The sequence below is a fragment of the Marmota monax genome, unplaced genomic scaffold, assembly GCF_021218885.2.
Source record: "Marmota monax isolate L192 unplaced genomic scaffold, Marmota_monax_Labrador192_F-V1.1 WCK01_AAM20220418_F8-fsc00378, whole genome shotgun sequence".
Classification (NCBI taxonomy): Eukaryota; Metazoa; Chordata; class Mammalia; order Rodentia; family Sciuridae; genus Marmota; species Marmota monax.
Window position 1 is genome coordinate 174,213 of NW_026693516.1, and position 26,992 is coordinate 201,204.

At 48.8% G+C, this 26,992-nt stretch overlaps 1 protein-coding gene across 3 annotated transcripts in view; it reads right to left on the reverse strand.

Moving 5' to 3' along the window:
* Trpc3 (transient receptor potential cation channel subfamily C member 3) overlaps positions 1-26,710 on the reverse strand; it is a 57,868-nt gene extending 31,158 nt beyond the window's left edge. The window contains exons 1-3 of one of the 3 annotated variants that reach the window (XM_046458485.2): positions 26,489-26,710; positions 9,091-9,862; positions 2,305-2,490 (exon numbers count right to left, since the gene is read on the reverse strand). In XM_046458485.2, coding sequence (XP_046314441.1) covers positions 2,305-2,490; positions 9,091-9,862; positions 26,489-26,670 — 1,140 coding nt within the window. In that variant the 5' untranslated portion in view covers positions 26,671-26,710. Of the gene's footprint in view, positions 1-2,304; positions 2,491-9,090; positions 9,863-17,213; positions 18,604-26,488 lie in introns of those variants that run through there. The other 2 variants (XM_058583664.1, XM_058583665.1) reach the window with 2 other exon arrangements.
* Positions 26,711-26,992: the final 282 nt, after the last annotated feature.

Sequence of the window (26,992 nt, forward strand, 5' to 3'; positions counted from 1 at the left end):
GTTGACTGATAGCAAATTTATTATTAATGACACCTCACGCATTGTGACCTATGCACCAATTTGCTTAAAATTAACATGGAGAAGGACAATCACTCTGCAAGACAGCTTGGTTAACAGGTGTGCGTCTGCAGATGAGCTGTCTCTGCCAACACGACGTTCCACAGCAATGATAAAAAAACAGAGACAAGCAGAATCAATTCTCTTCTCTCAGGTGCCAAACAGAAGGACCACATATTGCAAGCTCCCTGAAGACGTGTCCAGACAACTTTCTAAAAACAGCCACTATCAATCTTGTTGAAATTATCTTTTCCCCCAACATAGTGAAACCTCAACTAGCAAGGATGCGCCGAGAGGAGGGCGGTCAAGCCAACTTAATTACCTTGAAACTAATAATTTCCATGAAAAGTTATTTTGCTCTGATCTTTGCTGAGAACCTTCACATCTGACTGTCTTGTTAAGGAAAGGGAGATTTGTCATTAATGTCTGAACAGAATCTACGTAGTACCACATGCAAAGCTCTCCACACTGTGGTCGTGTTGTGCATGTGTGTGCACACCTGTGTGTGTCCACGAGGGTGCAGGGAGACTGCCCTGTCCTCACCTGCTGCCAAGAGCTCCTGGCTGGTATGACTTGGAAGGGCCCTTTGACAACAGGCTGAGGGACTCACAGCGTCCTTTCCACGGTGCAGGAGCCCGCTGTCTACTCAGCCGCAGAATTGTTCTGTTGGGGCCACAGGAACTCCCTGTCCAGGTCAGTTCCAGTGAAGTTTCTAGAAGCCCAGCTTAGTTCCACCTTTCCTTCTGGTTCTGTGAGCTTCCTAACACCCCTTACTCCATGGTTTCCTGCTAAAATTGGCTACGTCTGATACCAAGGACTGGAACCAGCACAAGGGACCCGAAACATGTCTTTAGTGACTGATCTTGCCTAAAGGTCATTCACTTTGAGCAGGAATTTTCATAATGGAGAAATGTTATTAGTTAATGCTTATTGAGCAAACACCGTGTAGCCCCCTGTATCTGCTGTAACCAACCATCAAACACCCGAATGTTAGTCACTGTTATGGTCCCCACTTTCCTGACCAGCAGATGGAGCCTAGATGGCCAGGCGACTTGCCACTGGCCACTCAGGGAACCCATGGCAACATCAGGCCTTGAGTCCTGCAGGGTGGCTCCGATGCCTGTCCTCCTAAGCCCCATGACACTCTGCAGAAAGGACAGAAGCCGTGCTGGTCATTGACCTGATCACGAATCCAGATCTATGTCTGTTCTAATAATAGCTAACGTCTTCATGACCTGTCAGCTCCATTGAAAGCACACACAGCAAAAAACAAAAACAGAACAAAGAAACCAAGAAACCCCCTCAGCTACAACATGGATAAACTGTCGGATTCTGGATAAATATGATTTTATTATAGTGAAAAATACTGCAACTACTATTTTCATGAATTATCTAATACTTTATTATCTAATTATCTATTTATTTAATATATATCCCTAACAGTTTTAGAAATAAATAAAATATATATACCTAACAGTTTTATAAATATACCTAACAGTTTTTCTGCAATAATCAGAATAAAAATAATCATACTTTCAATTTCTCATACTTATATGACCAACTCCATAGCTCTGGACCTTGGACATGTCATTTAAGCCAGTGACTTCAGTTTTCCAGTACAAGAGAAACCTCATCATCTATCTTAGCTATTTTATAGTAGAATAAATAATAACATAGTCTTGCTGCAAAGATTAGGATGATAAAAAATGTAATAGTACCTTACATGTGAGTCCCCCAGCCTGTTGTCAGTGTAATAGTACCAAGGACATGGGACAGCTCTTATACGGGGAATCTAAACCCCCCAACTCCTGGAAGCGAAGAACAAGTGGTTAACTAGGGTGCAGAGGGAATGAAGAGATGGTGATTAAAGGGTTCAAAGCTTCAGTTAGACAGGAGGACTGGATTTTTGAAATCCATTGCATAGCACAGTGATTATACTTACATGTCTACAAGCTACAGATACTGGTATTAATTGCGTTGAAATTGCAACAGTTGCCAGAATGTTTTGCATATCTTCATCCGTTTAAATCCCACCAAAACCTGAGACACATAACGGGGAATGTCCTCCTTTTATATGAGGAATCTGAAACTTATAGATTTATGACTTATCCAAGGACCCATAATGGGTAATAAGTGGAAAGGATTCAAACCTAGACGTTTATCTTGCAGCTCTGCCTGGATTCTCTACTCAATGTCTTTCACGAAGTAACAGGAATTCCTTCAGTCCATGGTGAAGCGTCCACTCACCTTTTTTACTTCATACTTGATGGCGAGCTTGACGCGGCTCAGCGCTCTGTGCCTGTGCACCTCCGGGGGCTCCGCAGACTCCAGGTCTCCGTTCAGAATGGCCTCCACCTCCTCCGAGTCCCGGCAGAGGTCCAGCACGCCCACCACAAAATCTTTGCACTGCATGGAGAGCTTCCTGTAGTCGTTCTAAAAACAAGAGGTTCTTATAGTCCTGCTTAAAACAACAGATTTCCCTTTACCCAGCGGGAAGCGTTTAGGTGTGTGTGGATTAGCAAAGGTGTCCCTTCCCCAGACAGGAGGTCTTGCTGAGATAGAGAGGGCTGGAGTTGCCTCCTCTACCCCTTAGCTAGGTTCCCCTCTATGACCTGCCCAATGACGTGGGACAGTTCTGAAAACAGTAGGCATGCGATCTCACTTACATGTGGAATCTAAACCCCCCAACCCCTGGAAGTGAAGAACAGATAATGGTTAACTGGGGTGCGGAGGGAATGGAGAGATGGTGAACAAAGGGTTCAAAGTTTCAGTTAGACAGGAGGAATGGATTTTCAAAATCTATTGCATAGCACAGTGGTTACAGTTACCACAATGTAACTACTGTGATATGTAATATTTCAAAATTGCTGAGAATAGCCAGGTGCAGTGGCGCACACCTGTGATCCAGGGGCTCAGGAGGCTGAGAAGGAGAATTCCAAGTTCAAAGCCAGCCTAAGCAATGATGAGGCACTAAGCAACTCAGTGAGACCCTGTCTCTAAATAAAATACAAAATAGGGTTGGGGTTGTGGCTCAGTGGTTGAGTGCCCCTGAGTTTAATCCCTAATACCCACCCCCCAAAAAAACAAAATTTCTGAGAGTAAACTTCAAGTATCACACCATAAACAATGATAAGGGAGGTGATGAATATGTTAACTGCTCATGTGATCATTCCACGTTGCACACATACATCAAAATTTCACATGGTACTCCATAAATATATAAAATTATTATTTGTTGATTATAATCAATACTCAGAGCACTTCCTAGGATGTGTGAGGCCCTGGGTTTGATTCACCATCACTACAAAAAATAAAAAAATTTACATTTGCTTTAAAAAAAGTGATGTGCTCATAATTCACTGGTTCTTACTAAGTGATGCTGGCTAATTGGCAATGCCGAAAGACCAAAGGATCAAAGAGTTGTATCTGTTTTATACACACAATAGTTATTCTAAAGCCCAAACAACACTATATCTATTGACTGGCAATTGGACATGGAAGATGGACTACATGTGGAAGGACCCCGTCCAGGTCGCCATCTCTTGCCTTGTAGGAGAGGTTGCTTCTCAAAGCACAGTTCTCAGACCAGGTGTCCTGATGCAGAAATGGAGGAGGGCCCAGCAACCTGTGAGTGGTTCTGACCCAAGCTCATGCTTGAGAATGTTTTCTGATAAACATGAAGGAGCGAATGGGTTCCCACCCGTATGAGGAGTGTTTTCTTCCTGGTTTGTCTGCAAGGCACATTATCACTCCCAGTAGAACTAGGAGAGAAATGCCTGATTATACATAATTGAAATCTCAAGGGTTACAGAAAGTCAATACCTGCGAGAAAAATTTCCAGGCCACTGGAACTAACACCTTGCTAAAAATAATCTGTGAGTTTTTAATTTCATTTGCATATTTAGTGGTGCCCACAGCAGTCCCTGCTGCCTCCTGAAGGCAGCTCTATTTCTAGCCTTGGGTTCCGGTCAAGGTGCCAAAGACCATCTCTTGGGAAAGTGCCTCACCTTCATAAACCTCAGCTCTACCTCTGTGAACTAAAATTCTAGCCCCTTACGGAAGCCATCCAGATAATAATTTAATTTGGTACACTTGAGGGAAATAGAATTCCTCATTTCAACACATTCTGAGACTCCTTGTGTCTGTATAACCAAGCAATACTTAGCACCGTAGAATTCCCGGGCTTCCAGAAATCATTCTTTGCAAGAAGACACAAAGAATTCCAATTCTCTTCCTTTAAATATTTAACTTGATCTTATGGGCAAAACTGCACCAACTAAAATAAAGAAGTAGAGGAAAGAGGATTTGTTCAAAGGCTGCCCCAACTAACACAGTTTCCATTTCAGATATCAGATATTAGATACGGAACAGTCACAGTTAATCCTTTTCCTCTCATAAGGGAACAGATACAATGAATAAAACTTCGATCTTTGGTTTCCATTCAAGTTGGTACTATGCAACTGATAAAATTAATAAAATGTCCAGTCTCTGGTTTCTAAGCAGAGGGTCAGTTAAACATCCATCTGCCCTCCATTCCTGAAGACTAATGAAATATTCTATTATAGCACACAGAAGTATTAAATCCATGCCCGTTTCCATAGAAAGCTCCCTTTTGAATACAGTCTTTTTAGATGAAATTTTCTCGTGTTACTCTTCAGTTCAGACCGTTCTGTAAGATTTGTAAAACATAGGATGGCCATTTCTCCACCGATCAGAAATAAAAGAGGCTGCTTCCCGGCTTGGAAGAAAGCTCAGCACTTGGCTTTTGCAGTGATACCTAAATGCTGACTCATTACCTTTAAAATCATAATCTGAAAAGTGTCCAGTTTTAAGAAAAGCTGTGTAAATTTTTTTCACATTCACCGAAAGGTCAGTCAAGAAACAAAAAGTTAGTAATTATGTAAGTTGCAAGGACAATGTTTTGTTTTCATAACAAAGTGCAGAAAACAATCATAGCTGGAGACGATGGTCCACCCTTCCTTCCTTCCCTCCTTCCTTCCTTCCTTTGTCCTCCCCTTCTTCTCTCTCTTTTTGTCTGTTTGACCTGAGGTCTCCTTGCATTGCCCAGATTGACCTGAAATTCTTGACTCCTGGGCGCAAGCAACCCATTTGTCAGACTCTCGAATACCCAGGGCTACAGGCGTGCACCACCAGGACCAGCTAACGGGAATCTCCTTCACTGCCATCGTGGGGCACCATTTCTAAGAGCTACTGGGAGCCCTCAGGAAGGCAGACAGCTCTATCTAAACTCAGCACCTGCCGTCAGTTCCCGGAAGGGCATCCGTGCGAAGCCTAGGCTGACTGCTCATTCCACTCTGAGGTCCTGCCCAGTGGCTTCGCAGCTCGGATCATGATTGGTTACCATTTCTAAGACACTCCTCTCTTAAGTTTTGCCTAATGGTCTTCACAGTGCTGCTTTTCCATTTCCATGGCCCTCCAGTTGGCAGAGGGACTCACGGCACACTACAGGGCAGGCGCTGCAAACCCCCAGGACCTGCTCAAGCCAAAGCAGTGACTGCAGAGCTCAGTCTTCATCAACACTCAGCTGTACTTCTTTCAATTTAAATGGTCTAATCTCCATTCCAATCCCTTTCTGTCCTGAAGAGGAAAACTAAATTCAACTCTAAGCAGGCTTGGTTCTCCAGGGTCCTTTCTCTAACAGCAAAAGAGGGAGGAGGTGTAGTGATTGAGCTTGGCTTCCCTTAGAACCTGAAGTCAGACTCCTGGACTCAAACCCTGCTTCTACCACTGACCTGCTGTGTAATCTGGTGGGATTTACTTACCCTCTCTGATGAGAATAATCCTACCTTCTACAAGTACTGTAAGGATTAAATGCTTGGTACACATTAAGTACTAGAGGTGCTTCAGTATCATCAGGTCTATTGTTCTAGCTATAATTCCTAGAACAGGGATCTAAGACACTCAAATCGAGGCTTAGCAAATGGGACCTGGGACTTAGCCTTGATTTCCTCATTTGTAAAGGAGGGGTCTGTGGAAGCAGATGACTCCTAGAGTATCCTCCTGCTCTCAAACATCACCCTGCGTGTGGATCATATTTATTTTCTTTCTCCTTATTGTGATGTAAATCGAAACTGCCTTTCTGCTTTAAGGAGAGGCAAACTGAGGCACAGGGAAGGCTGGTGGCTTTGTTTTGTAGCTATTGTCATTTTGTTTTGTCTTTTATTTAAAAAGTACATCACCCGATCAGTCAGAGTTAGGAAATTTCAATTTGCTTTCTCACTGTTAATAGATGGCTGACTTCCTTGTCACTGACATGTGGCCAATTAGACCCAGAGTCCCTCCTGTCCAATATTCTGTTCCTTAGAATAGCTTCAGACAGCATTTGCACATCTAAAATACTTCTTTAATAACCTGTCACTGGGCTGTCCTCTGTTGATCTATCTAAATCTACGTCCTAGAATGCGCGACCTCTGCAGGTAATGACCTTCATGTGTTTTTGACACCCTGCGGACTGCGGCCCTCAAGGAACTTTGGAAACTGCACAGTGGCTGAGAATCTCCTCCAAAGCACCTACAGGAAGGCAATTTGAGAGGTGAGACATGAGCTATTACAGACCATTAATAAGATGAATAGGCATAGGTGTCTGAGAAGGGGAAAATCACCACGATTTCACCAGGGAACGCTATATCTATTTTTCCATTCCAAGGCTGGTACTCAAAGTCCCTGCGGAGAGAGTATTGCGAACACGGCAGAACAGGGCAAATTAGGTTACCTGCTTTCCTCAGAGAAGAGCTTTGCTCGCACTGCCCTTTCAGAGCTCAGAGAGTCTGGGTCAGGCTGGGAAAGCACCAGCTTCTCTTTCTGTCTAAAGCCCTGACAGATGCCAGGCGCCCGGGATGGGAGGGCACAGGGGCAGCAGGAGAGAGATGAGAAGGGAACAGCCAGGACGGGGCGCAGGGGAGGAACCGCGCCTTGGTCAGGGCAGGGAGGCTGGCAGTCTTGGGAGGCTCTGACTGCAGGGAGGACAGTCCTCCCAAGCTCAGAGGGTGTCAGGCTACACCCACTTGCCATGCAAGGAGAAAAGGAACTGGAGATTTGGGAACACTGGCCCATTCTCAGTGTGTGGCCGCCCCATGGCTGTCCTCTGGGACTCCCTGTGCTTGTCCCTGTGGGCTGCTGCACCTGCGATATTCCCACCCCTGAAAGGTTATCAGAAGCGACTCTTCCATCAGAGTGGAGTCCCAGCACCACTGATATGGACTTAGCCAGCTTCGGGGGAAACTAGGACTAACAAACGCCTGGCCACTGCTTCTCTGCGTGCCTTCCCTGGGAAAACTGCAAACATGGCCATCTTTAGTAAATTACAGAATCTTTCAAAATAATCCTGTCTATAGAATTTCTTCTGCAGACTTTCAATATACATCAAGCAAACTAAAAACAAGGTTCGTGGTGCTTTTGAAATGGTGGCAAATAAGCAAATTCAGAATTATGTTTCGATTATTGTCTCAAAACAAAACAAAAACCCTGATATTTAGAAGCATTTCACCCAAATGTTTTTCTGCTCTCTCTAGCCAGTTTGAAGTTTTGAACTTTTTCAACCTGGATTCTATCTAAAAGACTTTCATCTTGGATCCAAGGAAATAAATCTTTTCAGTTACCACATAATAAATGTCTTCAAAGGGAATAGATATAAGGTGATACTCATTTTCTTCTTTGTATTTTCCCATGTTTTTTGAAAAGATTTTTACAATAACTATGTCTAGCTTTTGCATCAGGAAAAAAAATTGAATGAATTAACAAGATTACCTTAAGGCTCGATCTCCACCAGGAGATCTAGCAAGGTCTGATGAATAGGTAGGAAATTTGGTGTTTGGAAAGCAGGGGAGAAAACCACTCTGCCACCATTTTCTTGCAACCCCAGAGGAAAACAGTTTTTCCTTAACCTGAATTATGCTGTTAGTTACATTGAATAAATCTCACTTATATGTGAAAAATAATGTTAAGATGTGAAAGACAGACAAACCACTCTTCCTGTGATTTGATACCACAACACTAAACCAAAAAATTAACAGGGTGCCCAGAAAATCATTCAAGGAATTGATGCCTGCATCTTCTTAGGTGAAAAGTGGGAGACAAGAACTGCTGAAGAGTTTGACTGATTTTTACCAGAAGTACAAAATACACTTTTGCCCTAGAGTTTAACAGCTAGAAACATTCAAAATGCATAGGAGGATGCAGCAATGAGAAAAAAGTCTCTCATTAATATATAATCTTTATAAAAATAATACTGCTTGACTGGAAATTAGGTCCAGAAAAAAGTTCACTCACTTAAAAAGTCCATTAAAGCGGAATAAAAATGTTCACTCATTAACAGCAACAACAAAAACCCATTAAGGCAACCCATTTGGGTGTCCTTGGGTTTCTGCCTTGACCTGACATCTATGTCTCACCCTCTGAAAAGACATTTGTGGAATTCAGGAAGAGGCATTAGTCACATTAACGAAATGATTTTAATAGTGTTTTATATCATCCTCTTGATCTTTGATTGTAAAGGGCTATCAAAACACTTGTGCCCATTAAGAGGGCTTTCAAAACTCATATCACCGCAGAGGGAAGGCATAGGAGCGTCCACTCCCATCATGGACCTGGTCGTGCAGCTCCTCCAGGGACCAGGCACCCCCACCCCTACCCCGGGAATAAAAACAAGCCAAAAAGCTAATACTACTTCTGTGTTGGGTGTCACCGGACATCTAACTGCAAGACAGGAGGAAGAATTGGGGAGGGGGAAGGTCACACCAAATCTTATTTGGTCAAAGGGGGTGGAGAGGTCTTGAGTTTTATTTAACGCTTACCCAGAACACAGAGGGATTCCAGAATTGTAGCTTGGATTCAGAATATACCCATCCCCAGAGCGAATATCACAGCACTAACATCGACAAGGGGAAATCATCACATCAACTCCGAGGGTGCTCCAATCCCTGGTGACCTAAGATCCACTGGGTGAAGCCCAATCTAGAGCTCCCGGGGCCTAGTGTGGACAGCCCAGGGAGCGGCCAGGCGCACAGGGCTCACCTTGAACTCCTTCTCGATGTTGGCCAGCTTGGCCAGCTCGTTGCTGAGCTCCAGGGCCGTGAGCACCGGGTCCTCGCTGGACAAGGACAGGTAGGCCGGGCTGGCCAGCCCCTTGTAGGCGTTGATCCGCGAGCGCGAGTGGCTGAAGGAGTCGTGCCGCTGCTTCTCGGTGCAGTCCCCGCACTTGCAGAAGTAGTCGTGCGGCCGCTCGATGCGCGCGCCCTTCAGCAGCAGCATGTGCACCACCTCGTACTTCTGGCAGTGCGCGGCCAGGATGATGGGGGTGATGTCCGGCGAGAAGCGCGTGCCGTCCTCGTCGTAGGCGTAGAAGTCGTCGTCCTGCAGCTCCTGCTCGCAGGGGCTCAGGGTCAGGCGCTCGCTGGCCGCGAAGCCGGGGTGGTTGAGGATGGCCTCCACGATGCGCACGTAGCCCTTGCTGATGGCCAGCAGCAGCGCGTCGCCGATGCGCGCCAGGTTCTCCTTCTTGAGCAGCAGCTCGGTCACCTCCAGGTGCTCGTTGCCCACGGCCAGCTGCAGCGCGTTCTGGCCCATGTAGTCCACGCAGTTGACGTTCAGCGTCCGGGACTCCTCCAGCATCTTGCGCACCACGGGGATGTTGCCGTACTCGGCGGCGTCGAGGAAGCGCTCCTCCTCAGCCGTGAGGCTGGTGCCCCGGTCGTTGAACATGAAGGCCGGGCCGCGGACCGCCTGGCGCCGGCCCTTCTCGCGCATCACCGTCATGCGCCTCAGGGACGGGCTCCCCTCCATGGACCTAGGCGCAAGGACAGAACAGCTGTGGGACCGGGGATCGCACGGTCGCCGCGCACCAGACCCGGGCCGGGCCCGCCAGGCCGGCTCTAAGGACGCAGCCGCAAGGAGCCGCTGGACCCCAGGGCGGCAGGGAGCCCTTCGGAGAACAGCTCCCGTCCCCAGAAAATGCTGTTCTGATGGAATAACGGTGAAGACCACTCCCACCCACCCACCCACCGCTCCGGTGACCCTGGCAATGCCGGCGTTCAGCCAGTAACCGTCTCCTCCTCTTAAAGTCTTGGAAATAGAGGCTGCAGGTGCTTGGCACCCAGGCACCAGGCTTGGACACTGAAGAAGCTTGTGTACTCATGCGTCAGGGCACAGCGACCCTCTCCACGCACAGCTCCTACTTTTAATGGAAAATGTCTTTCTCCTCTCTCTCTGTCTCCCTCCACACACCCCCCCCCCCACACACACACACAGATTGGCACTTAGGCCAAGCATCCATCTTGTAAGATACTGGATTTAACTTTTCCTCTTAAGGGGAACTCCCCTTCTCCCTCCAAATAAATCACAGGGTTTATCTTTTCAATGACCTAATCAAGATTTAGCAAATATAAATTCAAGTATGGATTCGGATTTACTTTGCTGAAAATGATTGTCCTGTAATGAGAATTGTTTAATTACCTATATATTTGCACTTTTGAACTAATAGGATATGGTTTGATTTTTGTTTTAAAGTTCCCTAGTATTACTTTGAGAATAAAGTATCTAGGTACTAACTGAACATCTAGAATAATGTGCTCTGAAATCCTAATGCCAACCTCATTAGGTAAGATTTGCCTGCATTATAAAAGCCATGTCATTAATTGATGTGTGCAGGGACTTACGTTTACATCAATTTTTTTATGAGGTTGGGTAAATAATTCCATTCCCTTGTGCTTCCTCACTACACGTGTATCAAGTTCTCTGGATTTTGCTCATAAGCTTATGAATGAAAAGCTAAAAGCTTTTTAAAAGAAATTATGAGTCTCTGAAAAATGATGCTAAATAAATAATATAATTTTACATTGTGATCATCTGGAATATCTTAATGATTGGTGCAGTGTTTAGTGGCCATTGAAGATTGCACAATGATCGTACAAATCCATGTCTTTACCTTTTCCCAGTCCCAGCATTCTGCTGACTGAAGCACTCAAGATAACTTTCCTTTAAAAGTCGGGGTTTTTTTGTTTTTGTTTTTGTTTTGTGTGTGTGTGTGTGTGTGTGTTTTATTTATTTATTTTTTTGGCAGGGGGGGGGGAGGGGGTTATGAGTTGCACCAAAAGGTACCAGATAAAGCATTTCCCCCCTCACATTGCTCTTTTGAAAAGTAGCTGGAAAGGAAAATGCTTTATTTTGGCAATACATTCCAGAAATACCTCCTACCATTGAGAAAAATCATATTTATAGAGTCAGGGCTGAGAAGTCCCTGGGAGGCCACTGGCCTCCCTGGGAGTCTGGAGGAGGACATCTAGGCTGGGGAGCCTCCCCAGCAGGTAGACCAGAGACTGTTACCAGTCCCCAGCAGCTCTCCACTCTGTGGAAGGTTTCCAAATGGAGACCAAGGCCAACCTGGGCTCCAGATGACACCAGAGAGGACCCCAGGGAGGCTTGTGAACCTATCCCAGGACAGAGAGTGCTGAGTGGCACTGTCCTCACTGTCCACAGCTCTTAGAATTAAATATGTACACTCACTTATAAGTTCACATCTATACATGTGCACACACACACATATACATACACGTGTATTTATGGCACACTCTAGAAAGCGGCACAAGAAGCTTTGAACCCAATGGGGCCATGGGGCCATGGGCAGTGAACAGGGAGCCCTAGTGGATGGGGAACTTCCATCTTTCACTTAAACCCTCTTGTATTTTTTTAATAGTTTTAATTGTAGCTTGAATATTTGTATTAAAATATTTGTATTAAATTCTTTTGAAACTTTTCTTTAAATCCTTTGATGGACAGAAATGTTTTAAATACAGGCACTTATGTGCTGGCATTACATTACAGTCTTTTTGCAGCTAGGTATATGTTGGCTGTTACAGCAGAGTATGGACATGTGTGATGGGCGAGAATGGTATGAAACGGGGTGCATGGTGGGTGGAACTGGGAGACTAGTGGGGCTCCAGGCTGGTATATGTTGACATAATGAAGATTTCCAAGCAGGCAAGAACTGGAAATGGCCTTCACTGAACCATACAGAAAACTTTGTTTCATCATCAAACTCTATGAGAGGAGTTTTAAACAAAACTTTTAAATATTATTAAAATAAGTATGTTTTATTACCATGAATGGTACTGACTTTGTTGGGTTAATAGTTTTACTATTCAGCTATGAACTGAATAGCTGAATGGCTAGGATTTTCATGTTGTATAAAAGACTAATTTAGTACTTGCCATTGATAATACATTAGTATTAACTATGAGTATCAGAATAAGCCAATAGGGAGAATACATATATGGAGGATACAGAACTGCAGAATTCCAATCTATACTCAGATGGGTCATTTTTTGTGGGTAAAAAAAAACTCATACTAAAGAGTCAAAGTCTAATGGAATGGCTTTCTAGTTTAATGACTGCTGTCTACAAAGAAAACTCACCCATAAAACCTCACAACTTCTCTAAGAGACTGATCTGAGAACACTTGGAAAAGACTGTTTCATATTTTTTTTTAGCATTTCTTAGTACTTAAAATTTTTTGAAATAAAACTTTCATTGTGTATATTTAAGGTATAGAAGATGGATATACACAGCATGCAGGTACCAGGGGGAAGCAAGCTAGCCTATCCACCATCTCACATGGTTGACCTTGGGGGTGTGTCTGAGAGCAGGACTTGTCTCCCAGGCAGAGCCATTCCATTACCTGTAGACCTCACATTGTGTGTGACATTTCTTAGTATTTTAACTTTTTTTCTTGCCATTTATTCTTATCTTAGAACGTGCACATTGTATATTTGAACTGAAATGTGTGACCTTAGTACTACACAACCCGAGTCACATGAGTCATTTTTATTCTGTTTTTTAAAGATTCTAACACTGAGTTAAGTGTGAAGCCAGAGTTCTCAATCAGAGCGAGTCATACTGTGATTTCACAATGAAAGAGCTGCCTCCTGGAGAATCTGCAGTAGGAGGTCCCTCCCCCCACCCCTCAGGAAGTCCATCTCCCCTGCCCCTGCTCTCTCCACGTTGCTGACAGAACCAACTTAGGCTTCATTACTCTGGACTGAACAACCACGGTTGCCCTCAGCTCTTTTAGCAGGAGAAATAAGAAAGAAAAGGGGTGCTGGGGAGGACGCTGCACTCCAGCAATGTTGGCACCCAAATGGCTTTCCCAGGAATGTCCACCTTCAGGCCCATGCTGTGGCTCACTCCTCCAGCACGGTGAGAGGACCTTCCGCGGGACTTCTCCTGGTAACAGCCCTGGAAGGCCCAGCCTCGAGTCAGAGGCTCCTCAGGACCACGGACCAGCTCCCTTCCCAGGGCCGACGGGGATGACTGGCACTCTGACTGCGATGCCCTGAACTGCGTCCCTCCAGAAGGCCAGCGCTGAACCCTGATGAGATCGTACTGGGAACAGGGCCTTTGTGGGCGTATCTGCCTGGCTGAGGTCACAGGTGAGGCTCTCACGGTGGGGCCGGCGCCCAGTGAGGAGAGTCAGGGAGAGGGTGCTCCACCAGGCCCCCCACGAGGACACATGGAGAAGGCCGTCATCTGCACATCAGAAAAGAGCCCTCACCAGAACCTGACCAGGCCAGCACCCTGCTCTCAGACGTCCAGGCTCCAGCGCTGTGAAGAGGACAAGTCTGGTTCAGCAACCTGTCTGTGGTGCTTTATTTTGGCAGCAGAGATGACTGCACTGGCCACACATTTTAAGGCAAAAAAAGTTTTATTTTTCATGCTTTTTGCCAAACAGTTAAGCAGATGAGAAGTTCTTTCTGAGAAGTATTTTGGTGTCTCACTGGGGACTCTCTGTCCCACACTATCAGAGGGAAAATACAGGTGATAAACCTTCAGTTTTCACAACTTTGCCATCAAATCACCTGGCCTCTGGGAGTGTTTCCCAGAGAAACCCGAGGATCACTCAAAGTGCCTGTCCCAATGCAGATTCCTGGGTCTCATCTCAGATAGACTAATCAGAATCTCTCAGGTGGGGCCCCGGAATACATATTTTAAGGGAGCATCCTTTGCAATTTCTATGCATGCTGAAATTTGGGAACTTCCAGTATTCACTTAATGGTGGTGACATGAGGCTGTTAAGCACTGGCCACCCTGTCCCTGAACAAAGTGAAATAGAAATGACGCCTTTGAGCAGCACAGGCCGGGGACATGACCTTACATGCATTTACTCCCTTTATGCCTTGTTACTGTTTAAAATTGATCCCCAGGAGGTTACTTACCACAGCAAATACGCAGCCTACAGAAAAGTGTTCACCAGTGACCAATTTATGTCACGCCCTCACTTTGATCAAAGAACAGTGTTTTTTAAAAGGTTCCTGCTGCCAGGTGGGGTGGCACACTTCTGTAATCCCAGTGACTCGGGAGGCTGAGGCAGGTGGATTGCAAGATCAAGGCCAGTTTCTGCAACTGAGAGAGACCCTGACTCAACATTAAAAATAGAAAAGGCTGGGGGAGGCGGCTCAGTGGTGAAGCCCCTGAGTTCAATTCCTGTGACTGCAAGGAAAACAGAGCTTACTGCCTCTTCTCAGAAAGTGTGATCATGGCGCTGAGGGGCCTTTCCCACATAAGCAGTCACTGTGCCACCATCAACCAATTGAATTTAGTGTAAGCAGCTTCTCTTCATGTGGCTTCTGTCCTTTAATCTAACGATGAAACTGAATAACTTTCCCTCCAGGAGGCTCAGGAGTTTCTCTTAGGTCTAAAATTCCTCAAATATCATCATTATCTCATCCCAGATTTCTGATAGTCTTTCTCCGCTTCAATAATTTCTTATATAAATTTTAAACCAATTATCTTATACTCCATGTATTTTAAACCTATTTACATTACTTAATTTTTTTAAAGATGGTATTATTTAGTGTCCCCCTCATTTGTACCACAATTGCATACATTCCTAGAGAGTAAAGTCATATTTTATTTTTCCCTATTCACAGGGTCCATCGAAGTGTCCCTTAGAGAGCAGGTACTCAATACATGTGTGCCTGGTTAAGTTCCCAGCCTCCCCACCTGAATTCAGGGCCCACAAGCACAGCGCTCTGCCTGACCCCTCTAAAATACCCCAACCATCTACCTTCACCCAGCTCCCCTCCAGCATGCCTATCACGAGTCAGTCACTCAGGTTTGCAAGTTCAAGGTCATCCACTCTCCTTGGGAATGCCACTGGTGCTGGGCCGTCCTCACCATTCCCATAGCGACACCATCTCCCACACTGCTGCTGGACTAGCCGGTCAGCTTCCCAGCAGGAGGACCTAGTGTTGGTGAAGCATCCTCAGGCAAGGCACTGCCCAGTCAAGTCCCACACAAAGCTATAGAGCAGGGGTCATTTCCTCTGCTTCACAATGAGAAAGCCCAGCGCAAGGGAAACTGCCCAAGGTCACAGGGACGCACATGCAGCCTGGGATTCACCTGGAGTCTCTGACTCCGTGCATTTCCTGATTCTCCTCTTCCTACGGCCCAGCCACCCCAGCACCTGCTCTTCTCATCCCCGATTCTGCCCTGACCTACTTCCCTTTAGAAGCAGTCAGCAGCCCCAGTGGCTCTGCACATTCCCCTCCCTGCCTGGCCAGCCTCTTTCCTGTTCCCAGACTCCTCCTTCACTGTCCTGCACACACATCACCCTGCTTGCTCCTGAGCCACAGAGGGTGTTCCTCTACCAAGCATATTTTAAGATAGATGTTAAGGTTGTTACTCTTTTGCCTTTCCAGGTATAAGGTCTTCGCCTGGGTGGGGTGCAGGCTAGGCTTGGGTGGTTGCTGAAGGGAAAGTGGGCAAGATGAACAACGGTAGAGGAGGGGTACAAAGGGAAAGATCACAGTCGTGTTCTGAGGTTTTGCAAGAAAAAGCAAATTTGCAAACAGAATTTGAGAAAAGGGAGATTGTCTTGCAGAATAAGTCGCTCAGTTCCTTTATTACCCTAATTCTTCTGGAAGGAGCTCGACTGCAGTCTCCCATGCAGACAGGACAGCTCTGCCACCCCAACAGCAAAGCTGTGGTGCTGCTGTCCCAGGAGGGGACAGAAGGGACAGAAGGGGCCAGAGACGAGGCGCAGGTTCAGTGAGGAAGGAAGCTCTGAGGGCAGGGCTCTGGCCAGGCCTATCTTGTCTGGAGACAGGACGGTGCAGTCTGGTGGAGCAGGGCATGGCGTGGGCAAACCTTCCTCGAGCCCACACCCCACGTGGTTTAAGCCTGTGAGGAGAGCCAGGCGCCTGCCAGGGCTGGGCCTGCCTGTGGTGCTGTGAGCCAGGCAGGGTCCTGTGCAGACACCGGGCTCTGAAGCCAGGAGCCACCTGGGATCAAGTACCCAGCAGAGGCAAGTCTATAACATCAAGCCCCTTCTGCTGACAAGAAGCACCCGAGAGAGGAGGAACATGGCCCAGACAGCAGAGTGAGAGAGGACCCCAACTTTCCACTCTGGGACACATGATCCCCAAGCCCCGTGACCACTGAAGAGCAGGGGAAGAGTGGATTTCTGGGAGCCTGAGTAATTCTATCAGTTGAGAGTATTTCTTTAAAATAATATTTACTTTAGGGCATCCAGCTAAGATAAATGAGGCCAGCCTTCCAGCATCTTTCCAGGAATGGATACAGTCAGACCACAGGGACACTCACCTCCCTTGGAGACGACGGGGAGGGGGATAAGCAGGCAAAAGCCCCTCAGGCACAGGCTCAGGTGCAGGAAGGCCCTGCCCTGGCTGACCCAATCCCTCTAATCATGTAGGCCAGGCCTCCCTTCCTGTCAGCTCAGATCACTGCTTGATTGCTTAATTAGCTTAATTGCTTAATTATTGATTGCTAATTCACTTGTTGAGTGTCTATGTAGTAAGCAAATAAAACAAAACAAACATTTAAAAACTAATTGAAACCACAGATTGGCGCTTTGGTTAATCTCCTCTCTCCTGGTCAGCGGTGGAGGCTGGGGACAGAGGCTGTAGTGAGCGCTCTCCTGCCTGCCCACTACTCCTCCTGTCTCCATCCCTGAGCACATGTCCTTCTGCCCTTTTGTCCTTCCAAACCCTTCTCACTGTGGTGGTCCAGCTTACGTGAGGCTTGTGGAAACAGCTGCCTGGGGCAAAGCCCACCCGGGGTGAGGCCCTCCTGATTTGGGAAGGTGGAGTCTTGGATCTTTTTTGAAACCATTGCTGAGCACCGACCTGAGCTTGCTGTGTGACGCTGCTAGTCTGCTCATCAATCTGGATACTTAATTTTGTCTCCTTGATTTGTGTTTCCTTGATTATGGTGTCCTGTGACATTCATGTCCCCAAGGTTGATTGGGATAAGTGCTCCATGCACTTAGCCTGGGTTCACCTCTTGTGTCGTCACCATAGTGCCTAACACAGCACAGGATGTTCAAGATACTTGTTGATGGATACGAACCTGGAGACAAAAAGACCTGATCAGGGTACTCAGGAACTTCCAGAAGGTCTGAGGGCAGGTCAAGTGCCTCAGCGAGGAGGTCCTCCCAGCTATTCCTCCCTTGCTGTAATGTGAAAAACGAACAGGTTGAAAATCAGAATCTTACTACTATTAAAGTATGTGATAAGCGCAGGTGTTGGGACATTGAGATTCCACAGAGAAGAGCTTCTATGATGGCTCTCTGGAATGAATCCCCAGACCCTGGGCACCTGGCAATGAGTGAGCATCATTAAAGAAATGGCCTTAAGCTGGGTGTGGTGACACACACCTGTCATCCCAGGGGCTCAGGAGATTGAGGCAGGAGGATCGGGAGTTCAAAGCCACCCTCAGCAAAAGTGGGGCCCTGAGCAACTCAGTGAGGCCTTGTATCTAAATAAAATACAAAAAGGGGCTGGGAATGTGGCTCAGGGGTGGAGTGCCCCGAGTTCAATCCCCGGTACTCAAACATAAATACATAAATAAATCAGGGTGGGGTTGTGGCTCAGTGGTAGAGCACTCGCCTAGCGTATGTGAGGCACTGGGTTCGATTCTCATCTCAGCACCATGTATAAATAAATAAAATAAAGGTCCATTCACAACTAAAAAAATATTTTTAAAAAATAAATGAAAGAAATAAAGGTATCCTGTCCATTTACAACTAAAAACAAAAAGATTAACTCAAAAAAAAAAAAAAAAGAAAGAAATGGCCTCAAACTTATTACCGAAATGAGGTAAAGAACGAGCCACTACTGGAGCCATGTGCCAGGCCAAGTAACCACATTAATGTGGCCAAAGAGAAGAGAGTGACACTGGAAAGTTTGTGAGAGGTCAGCTCGCCACACCAAGGAAGTGGACCCTGCCAAGTGGCCTGGAGCCAGTCGATGGTCTGGTGAACAGCAAGAAGAGCCCACAGAGGACCGTCGGGGACGGCCAGCATGGGGGTCACGGCCCTGGAGGTGGTGGTGATGGAAGCCGCGAGGGGAGGGGAGAACCAGGAAGCCTGCAGAGATGTGCTGACAGATGAGACCCTCTTAGGCCCCCGCAAGCACCACCTGTCGGCCGTCGCAGCTGCCCAGGTGCCTAGTGTGGGCAGAAAGGAGGAGAGGGCATCTGCCCAGGTGCCTAGTGTGGGGCAGGAAGGAGGAGAGGGCAGCTGAGGTCATCAGAACCACACACTTTGAAAATCTCTAAACATATGTATTTGTGAAGAGGATGGGGGCACCCTGGACGTCAGCAGTGGGGCCCAGTGTGGAAGGTGGGGGGCAGTGTCCACGCAGCTGGCAGGTTGGAGGCCCAGGGCCGCACCCCACCACAGCACACCAGGCTGCAAGAGAAGCATCCACCTAAGAAAGAGGAAAGCAGGGCCTTGGTTTCCACAGTTCCATGCCACGAAAAACAAAATGCAGGGCTCCTCCGGTCCCGAGCGCAGGGAGATAGCTGGGTCTCCACAGGGACGAGGGACCTCGGGTCCCCATCTCCTCCACCTGCCCTGCGTCCTTCCAGGAGGCACGGAGGCCTTGCAGACTCCTCAGCTAGGAACACCAGACAGGGAAGGCGTGTCCCTGTTCTCAGTCCCCGGGGGCAGCAGCGCGGCCCCTTGCCCAGCCTGCCTGGCTCCAGGGGACGCTGCCTCAGCGTGTGCCCAGGAAGCACTGAAGCAGTGCCTCCCGACGTGGGCATTCGCGCCTCCGGGTCTGCACTGCGCTCTCACCCCATCACTCCACCATGCACTGCTTTATGTTTCCTTTCACGCCGTCCCCCAGTGGTTCCGCAGGGTCCTTAAGAGCAGCGATGGGCTCTTTCATCCCTGCACGCCTGGCCTGAGCAAGGGTCAGAGGGATGTCTCTCAGAGGGCTGGCACCTGCAGGCAGCCCACAGGCTGGGTGCCGAGGAGCAGGGCCTTCTCCTCAGTCACATGGGGAGGGGTGGAATCGGGGCATTCTTCTATGAAAACAAATGTCACGGACACATTGATAAAAGCAATAACAAATAACCAATCTTCTTTCAATCAAATATCCAAGTACACATTTCTGTTAATCAGACTCAATTCCTAATTATATCATGGAAGTATTTGATGACTTCTCTATCTCTTGATTTTGATCTCATGTAAAGTTGACTTTTGTCAGGATAACCTAGGGGGGGCAAATGTGGGCTAAATCTTAAAATTAACCACTGAAAATTGATTACTAATTAAGCCTATTTTCTAAAATGAATGAATTTCACAATGCTTACTAAAACTAATATTCATTATTTCAGTATGATGAGAGACAAATTAAGAGTTATGTGAACTCAGTCTACAGTTAAATAAGAACAGAGACAAAATGAATTCAATCAAACAAAAAGCTGCTCACTGAAGAGAGATCTTATTGGCCATTTAAACATACTAGTTACTATTGAAGATGTCTGTATTTTAGCCTTTACAGCTTTTAGAGGGACCTGGTTTTCTGTCACTATCATCATGTGAAGTCGAAGTCTGGGGCTCTCGAGCCTCACTCCCGCCTCGTGTCTCTCCAGCAGAATCCACAGGCATCGACTTTATTGGACAAAATGCATTCAGAGATGATGCAGAGTACCCTCAGGTCAAGCTCTTTCCTTAACAGGCCACACACGGCTGGACAGCTAAGCCTCGTGTTTTACAAAGGTCCAGAACTAACGAGATTGTCACCTACTGTTTGAAAGTAGAAGTTTTTATAATGAGAGTTTCCTGACTGGACAATTGTAGACAGTGTCCCCAACCCAGATGCTGAATTAAGACAGAAGACTGTGACCGTCCTGCTCATCCTCATACAGCCACGACTGGAAGTCGACAACTCAGCCCTCCATGCCTTCTCCCTGCAGGGCCACTGACCCGGCTCCCGTCCAGAGCAAGGCTGCCACTGGCTGCGGGCAGTGTGGATGTGGTGGAGTAGCCCGACTGCTGGCCACGCAGGGCTCCCCTCTGGGGCTGCTCGGGGACACTCATGGCTACTTGAGCAGGCTGCTGCAGAAGCCACTCTGATCCAATGCCAGCGTTCCTTCCCACGGGGCCAGGAGCTCAGGGGACATTCTCTCCCTCCCTCTGCATTCCCTGTGGTCTTATTGCCCGAAGTCAACCGAGCCCGTGGGCTCGTGGGTGTTTTAGGCAGGAACGGCTTCATGTGAAGAACACCTTCAGAGAGGTTTGCAATCCTAGCACAGAAATGAGAAAACTCCTAAAATTGTAGCTCAGCCCGCAGAGGATGGGCCAGGCGTGGACGGGGATCCCTTGGCCTGGGTAAGGCCAGGAAAAGGGAGCGTGGGAAGTGCAGGGCGGCGTGGCCCTGAGACAGCCTTTTCTCCTCTCCCCTCCCGATTCCTCTTACAAGCTCTGCAAGCTGCTCAGCCGTCAGCAGCCAAATGCCACGATGACTTAATTGAATCTCATAAATGAATTAATACTAATTAATAGTTTCCTGTGTTGTTTCTCCTAGGAGTAATTGCATTAGCAATGTTTTGAGGAAGAAATACTTAACCCAGTGGAGGCTACAGTATGCACAGAACAGCCTGGGATCTGGAGGTCCCAGAGGGCCTGGGGCTGCTGTGAAGCCCATGTCAACCATCAGCTCCAGTTGATGAATTTGTGAAATAAGGCACTGGACTTGAACTTGATGAACTATTTCCAACTCAAACACTCTATTATTCTTCAAAATGTTGTGTACTAGTTAAATGGAGAGCGATAGTGCTGAGATGACTGCAAGTGGGGACTACAGGCAGCCTTCTTGTGGTCATTAGACAGCTGTCTAATCCATTTGCCTGATAAGCTCATTGTGAGAATATCCCTCCATCTGGGATCTTAGTTCTGTCAAAAATACTGCCATCGTTAGGGCCTGAATGAAGAAAACACAACCGTAGAGTTGGCTGGCTTCAGGATGATAGGATAAAGGCCTTTCACATCCCTTGCCTTCTCCAGACCCCCCCAAGGACAAGAGAGCAAGGAACAGCAGCACGAATGCCAGGAAGCAAGATGAGCCCAATGTGAAGATGGAGAGGAGAAGGAGACAAGAGAACAGGACGCATCCGCGCGGGAGGGAGGCTCCCAGAGAGCACCCGGACAGGGAGCGGGCGACCACCTGCTCAGCGCAGAAATGCAAGGCAAACAATTCCAGAGGAGCAGGAAGAACCCTTCCCTCTGCCCTAGGTCACCACGGGTGTGGTCACAGGACACCCTCCCGCACCCTGTGGGGAGAGAGGACACTGAGCTCTGCAGACACAGAGAGAGAGACCAGCCTAGGGTGGGCAGCGCCAAGAGCAGAGGAGCCCTGGCCATGTGCAGACACCAACCGCCGGCTTTATTATTTCCTAATCCCTCCTCCCCTAAGAAACAGGATTTAAAAAACACTGCATCTCTGACACAAGAAAGAATGCTACCAAAAAAAAAAAAGAAAAAAAAGAGGGATCCTTGTAGCCTAAGAGAGGCACAGAGATTAAACTTCCAATCTGGCGGGGTTCAGTTCACACTAGGCCCTAGTTTCAGTTCCCCGCACTGACTGTGTGTGTGTGTGTGTGTGTGTGTATGCTAAAGTGAAAGAAATTCAGGGAAATATTTCAGAAAGAACACAAAAGATAAGTATTGGAAAGCAGGAGAGAGGAGATACAAAATCAGGGGATGTTTAGGAAATACAACATCCAGATAATAGGTATTCTAGAGAGAAGCATAAAAGTAGTGGTCAGAAAATAATATAAGAAATGATATATGAAAACCATAATCAAATCAGAACAAAAATCTCCAAATTGAAAGGATTTAGCCAGGACCCAGTTTAGGTAATGAAAAAAGACTCATCTCAAAGCACACCTTCAGAACAACACTGATGAGAGACAATTCTAAAAGCTTCCTGAAGGAGAACAAATTTCAACATACACAGAGTAAGTCAGAGAGCTGCAGAAGAGATGGCTCCAGGAAAAGAAGCTGCGGAAGCCGAGACAAGATGTGGCAGACCCTACTCCAAGAAAAACAGGGAATTATAAAAGAAAGGTAGTTCTAGAGTATTACTTAGCAGTGATCAATGGTTACAGGGTTGTAATAATGAAGACCTCAAATCAGATATTAACCAGAAAGATTCTGGCAAACTATGTTGAGAGGATAAGAGGAACACACGAGCAAAAACTGTCTCCTGAGGTTACGGACGACATCTAAACAGCACAGGGAGGAGTTGGACATGGAGTGGACGTCCAGGAGAGGGAAGGACCCGGGAGCCGCTGGGTGCTGGTGCTCTTATAGGCCTTTGAGGCCAAACGATCGTCTACAATATGTCCGGGTATTACTTGGATAGCACACAAAATAAAACAAACCAACAAAAACGACTTCTCCACAGTTTACTTAGTAAACGTGCTACTCTAGGATACAAAACTGATCATGTAACGAGAGCTTGCAGATTATCAAAGGCCTCAAGTCTAAAGCCATGCTGTGCTGCTCTCGAAAATCAAACCTTCACCTCGGAGACAGCGGCCTTCTCCTTAACACCACACCCATCCGACTGCAGTCCCCAAGCATGGATTCCAGTCCCTGGAGACTTGGCAGTCCCTCGGAGACTGAACTCCTAGTCCGGGGGGGGGGAGGAGGCCTGGCTTCCAATCTGATGCCTTACTAACCCACACAACACGGTTCCCAAAACCACAGCCACAGCCAGCCAGCCTGGAACCTTCCACAGGGCCAGGGCCAGCAACAAAGCCCATGGGTCCCAGGTTACAGGGCGCTGCGTGCTCCCCTTGGCTCCCCGTTCACACAGAGTGGAGCCGCAGAAGCCATTGCTGATTTGCCAAGGAACTCAGAAAATGACTTCTTGGTTCCAGTTCTGCATCTGCGAACCACGGCCAGGGTGAGCCCTGCTGAGGAGCTGAGACCTGAGTGCACACGGCAGCCGAGGTGACATGAACACCCCCTGCTTTCAGTACCATGGCTGACTTGGGGCAGTACTTCCTCTGAAGAAAAATGAGGCAGAATTCTGTTTCCTAGAAGTCTCCCCTGTTCGAGCTGATACTGCTGAGAACTCCAGTGGCTTTGTGCACGTGTGCTGAAGCACCCGAGGGTGGCTCTTCCCATGAACGTGGGGTCCCTCTTCCTCTCTGGGGCTCTTCTCTAGGCAGCCCCATGCTAAGAGGACCTGCTCCTTCTCTTTTTCTCTGTTCTTTGCTTGTTAACTCTGTCCCTGCCTCTAAAAGAAAGTCACACACACACACACACACACACACACACACACACACACTCTCCGCTGCTCTCCTCACGCTCCTCTCTGGGAAATCTCTCGACCCCAGCCACCCCACCCCTCCACACACTCCCAGGTGCTCTAAGCTCTAAACCTGCATTTCCACCTTCTTCTTGACACTTCCATTAGTACTATCTGAAAAATCAGATCCCTCTCATTTCTCTTTCTTCTCAACAGTGACATCAACAGTCTGAGTTATCTAGGTCAAAATCATCATCAGATCCTCTAGGACCTCCTTCTCTTCGCACCCTTCATGGGGAGTAGAGTGTAAACCTCAGAGACACGCGTGTCTATCCTCCCCGCCAACGACCCTGCTTTTCACCCGTATCAACACTGCACTATAACAGATCCATCTCAGCCTCAGTGTGTTCCTTCCCTGTCTGCCACCGGCCACTTGTACCCATCCTGCTCCCAGAGTGGCTTTGATCAAATGGCTGCTGACTTAAAACTATCAATGGCTCCCCATTGTCACCTCCTGGCACATAAGCCCCCCGACATTAATGTCCCAATTCAAAATGTTTAGCCCAGCATTTCTGTTGTGCTACTTAAAGCATGATTGCTCATGCTCCGTCTCTGCCCACCTCTCTCAGGACACTCTGAACCCCCAGTGGAGGAGAGCTGGCCCTGTCCCCTGTGCTGCCTCCGCAGCCTGCACTTTGCACAGGGACACACACAAGAAATGTCTTTGAATTGAAACCCAAGAGGACGGTCTTCAAACGCCTGCTTGGAGTTCATCAGATACTTAACAACCCGACAACTTCTAGAAGGAAGTAATCTCTGACAGCAAACCCTGGTCCTGGTTTGAACACAGCTGGGATGAAGGAAGCCTTGATTGGAACTGACGGCTGATAAATGGTTCTATCAAAGAAGACAACAACAACAACAAAAGGCTGGCTACTGACACAGCAGATGACACTCTTGTCCCTAAGTCTATTTAAAATCCCCTAGTGGAACACCAGAATGAAACAGGCCACAGGATTTCCCTGAGGAACTCTCCTGACAACAGTGGCGGTGGCTCACTATCTTCCCATCCTGCTGGACTCTAAACCCAGCTGTGCTCCTCTGCCTGCTGGAAATAACCGTGGGGCTTTGCTAGGCTGCACGTCTCTCTCTGGCCCAGCTAGGGCTGTCTGCTGATTTTTAAACAGCGACACATAAACAGCATTTATTAGCATGGCCTTGTTCTACTCATAGAACATGAGGAGTGAAGCTGCTGCAGATACTGCTATGAGCTGGTCTCTGATTCACCACGTGGCAGGCTTCAAATAAACAGGAAGAAACATTCAGTAAGCGAGTCTCCTTGACCTGTGGGAAACAGGTACCAGGGTACTGGCTTGCTGATTATGGAAAGTCAGTAAACAGTTTCAGGCGTTCTACTAGCCCTCAGATGGCCAGCCCCCAACTAGCCTTGCTCCAGGGCTTTGTGCAATTGACCTCAAACTTCAAAAGCGGGAACAGTAATCTACTCCGCCCTACTTTCCCTGATAAGAGTATTCAGGTGTCCCACTTTGTCTGGATTTATGGTGAAAGAAAGAATTTTTAAAGAATCAAGAAACTGAGCAAGTTTATCAAAATAATTTGGCAAAGAGAAAACTGGACAATGTCTGAACCCCTCAGGGGAGCACGGAAGCCAGCTGTGGCTCTTAGTCCCCAGGATTCAGGCCTGTCTTGCATTTCCTGGGCCATTTCCACTCCACTCTAATCCGCATCAGCAACGCCCTCACCATGGGGTCTACTCCCGGCCACCGATTTCTTTGTCCCTACAGGCAAAGCCAGCTGGGTACCAGCTCTGGTCCAGCCAAGCAAGTGGGTGAGTCCCAGAGGCCCGAGGTCTCTGCCCGGCAGGGACAGCTGGGGGCGGCAGGGGGCGCTGCAGAGCCTCGGTCCCCACCCAGGAACCAACCCCAGGGCTCTGCCTGTCGGTGGCCGCAGCCTCCTCTGACCCCAGGCTCTACCTAAGTCTGTGCCGCTTCCTAAAAAAAGACAAGGAGCCCTTCAGCACAGCCCAGATCGTGGGAAGAGAAGCAGGGGCATCTCACCCCGAAATCCGACAGCCCTTTTGTCTTTATGCACCTCGCCGTAGACTAATGGCTGGAGATTCAGAAAAGTTGCTCCTTCTCAAATTCGAGCGCCGACCGCTCCTTCGTTAAAAGGAAAAAGCCGGGGAGGAGAGTGCGGGGGCGGGGAGGAAAAAGAGAAAAGAAAAGGAAAACCAGTCGGGGACCCTGAGCTCCGTGGGAACCGCAGCCCAAGTTGTCACCAAGCGGCTGGGCGGCCGCGCGCCCCCTCCCTCCGCGGGCTCACGCGGCGGCGTCGGTTCTAGCTGGACCCCACCAGGAACGCAGTCAGGGACCGCGGGCACCCAGCACCCCGTTCCGCACCGCCCCTCCCAGCTCCCCACTTGAGCCCCCCCCCCCGACGGCGGGAGGTGGAGGGGACCCGAGTTCCCAGGGTGGCTCCCGCGGGGACGCCGCGGGGGAGCTGGGGCGGCCAGGGTCGGTGCGCATCGTGCCCTTCCTTGGCCTCCCCAGGTAAGCCTGGGGACCCCGGGGTCTGCTTCCGAGGGTCCCAGTCTAGGGGAGTCGCGCGTGCCGGGCTCTGCTGGCTGGACGCGTGTCTGCCATCAGTGTCCGTCTGCGGGGCCGTTCCGCGCCTTCCTTCGGCGCCCCGCACCCCAGTCCCTCCGCGGAGCGGGACGGAGCGGGAGCGCGGGGCCGGGTCGGCGGGGGCACCGTCGCCCGGATCCACCCGCCCCGCCGCGCACGTCGTGGCGCCGCCCTCCCGTGCGTGGGGCGCGGCGGGCCGGTACTCACAGGTCGGGCCCCGGGGAGCGGGGCGGCGCGCGGTGGCTGCGCGGCTCCAGCCCCCCGTTGACGCCCCTCCAGCCCCGGCGGCGGCGCTGCGGCTCGGCTGCCTCGTCCTCGCCCTCCTCCTCCTCCGGCGCGGGGAAGGTCACCCTCGCCTGCTCCTTGCACTTCCTGACCTTGGTGGACATCGCGCCGGCCGCGGGCCTCCTCCGCCGCGCGCCCTCCGGGCGGCGCCGCTCCCGGCCAGCAGCGGCTCCCGCAGCCCGCGCGGCCCGAGGCAGGAAGGCGGCGGAAGAGCGCAGCGCTGCCCGCGACCTGGCGGCTAGAGGCGGGAGCCGGAGCCGCGCCGCCGCCCACCATCCAAGCGCGGGAGCCGCCGCGCAGTGGCCGCGAGGAGGAAGCCCGGGCGGAGCGCGCGCCGGTGCCGGGAGAGGAGCTGCGGCCCCGCGGCCGCGGCGGTGCCGCCTGCGCGCCCGTCCCCTGCCTCCGACAGCATCACTTGCTAGGACA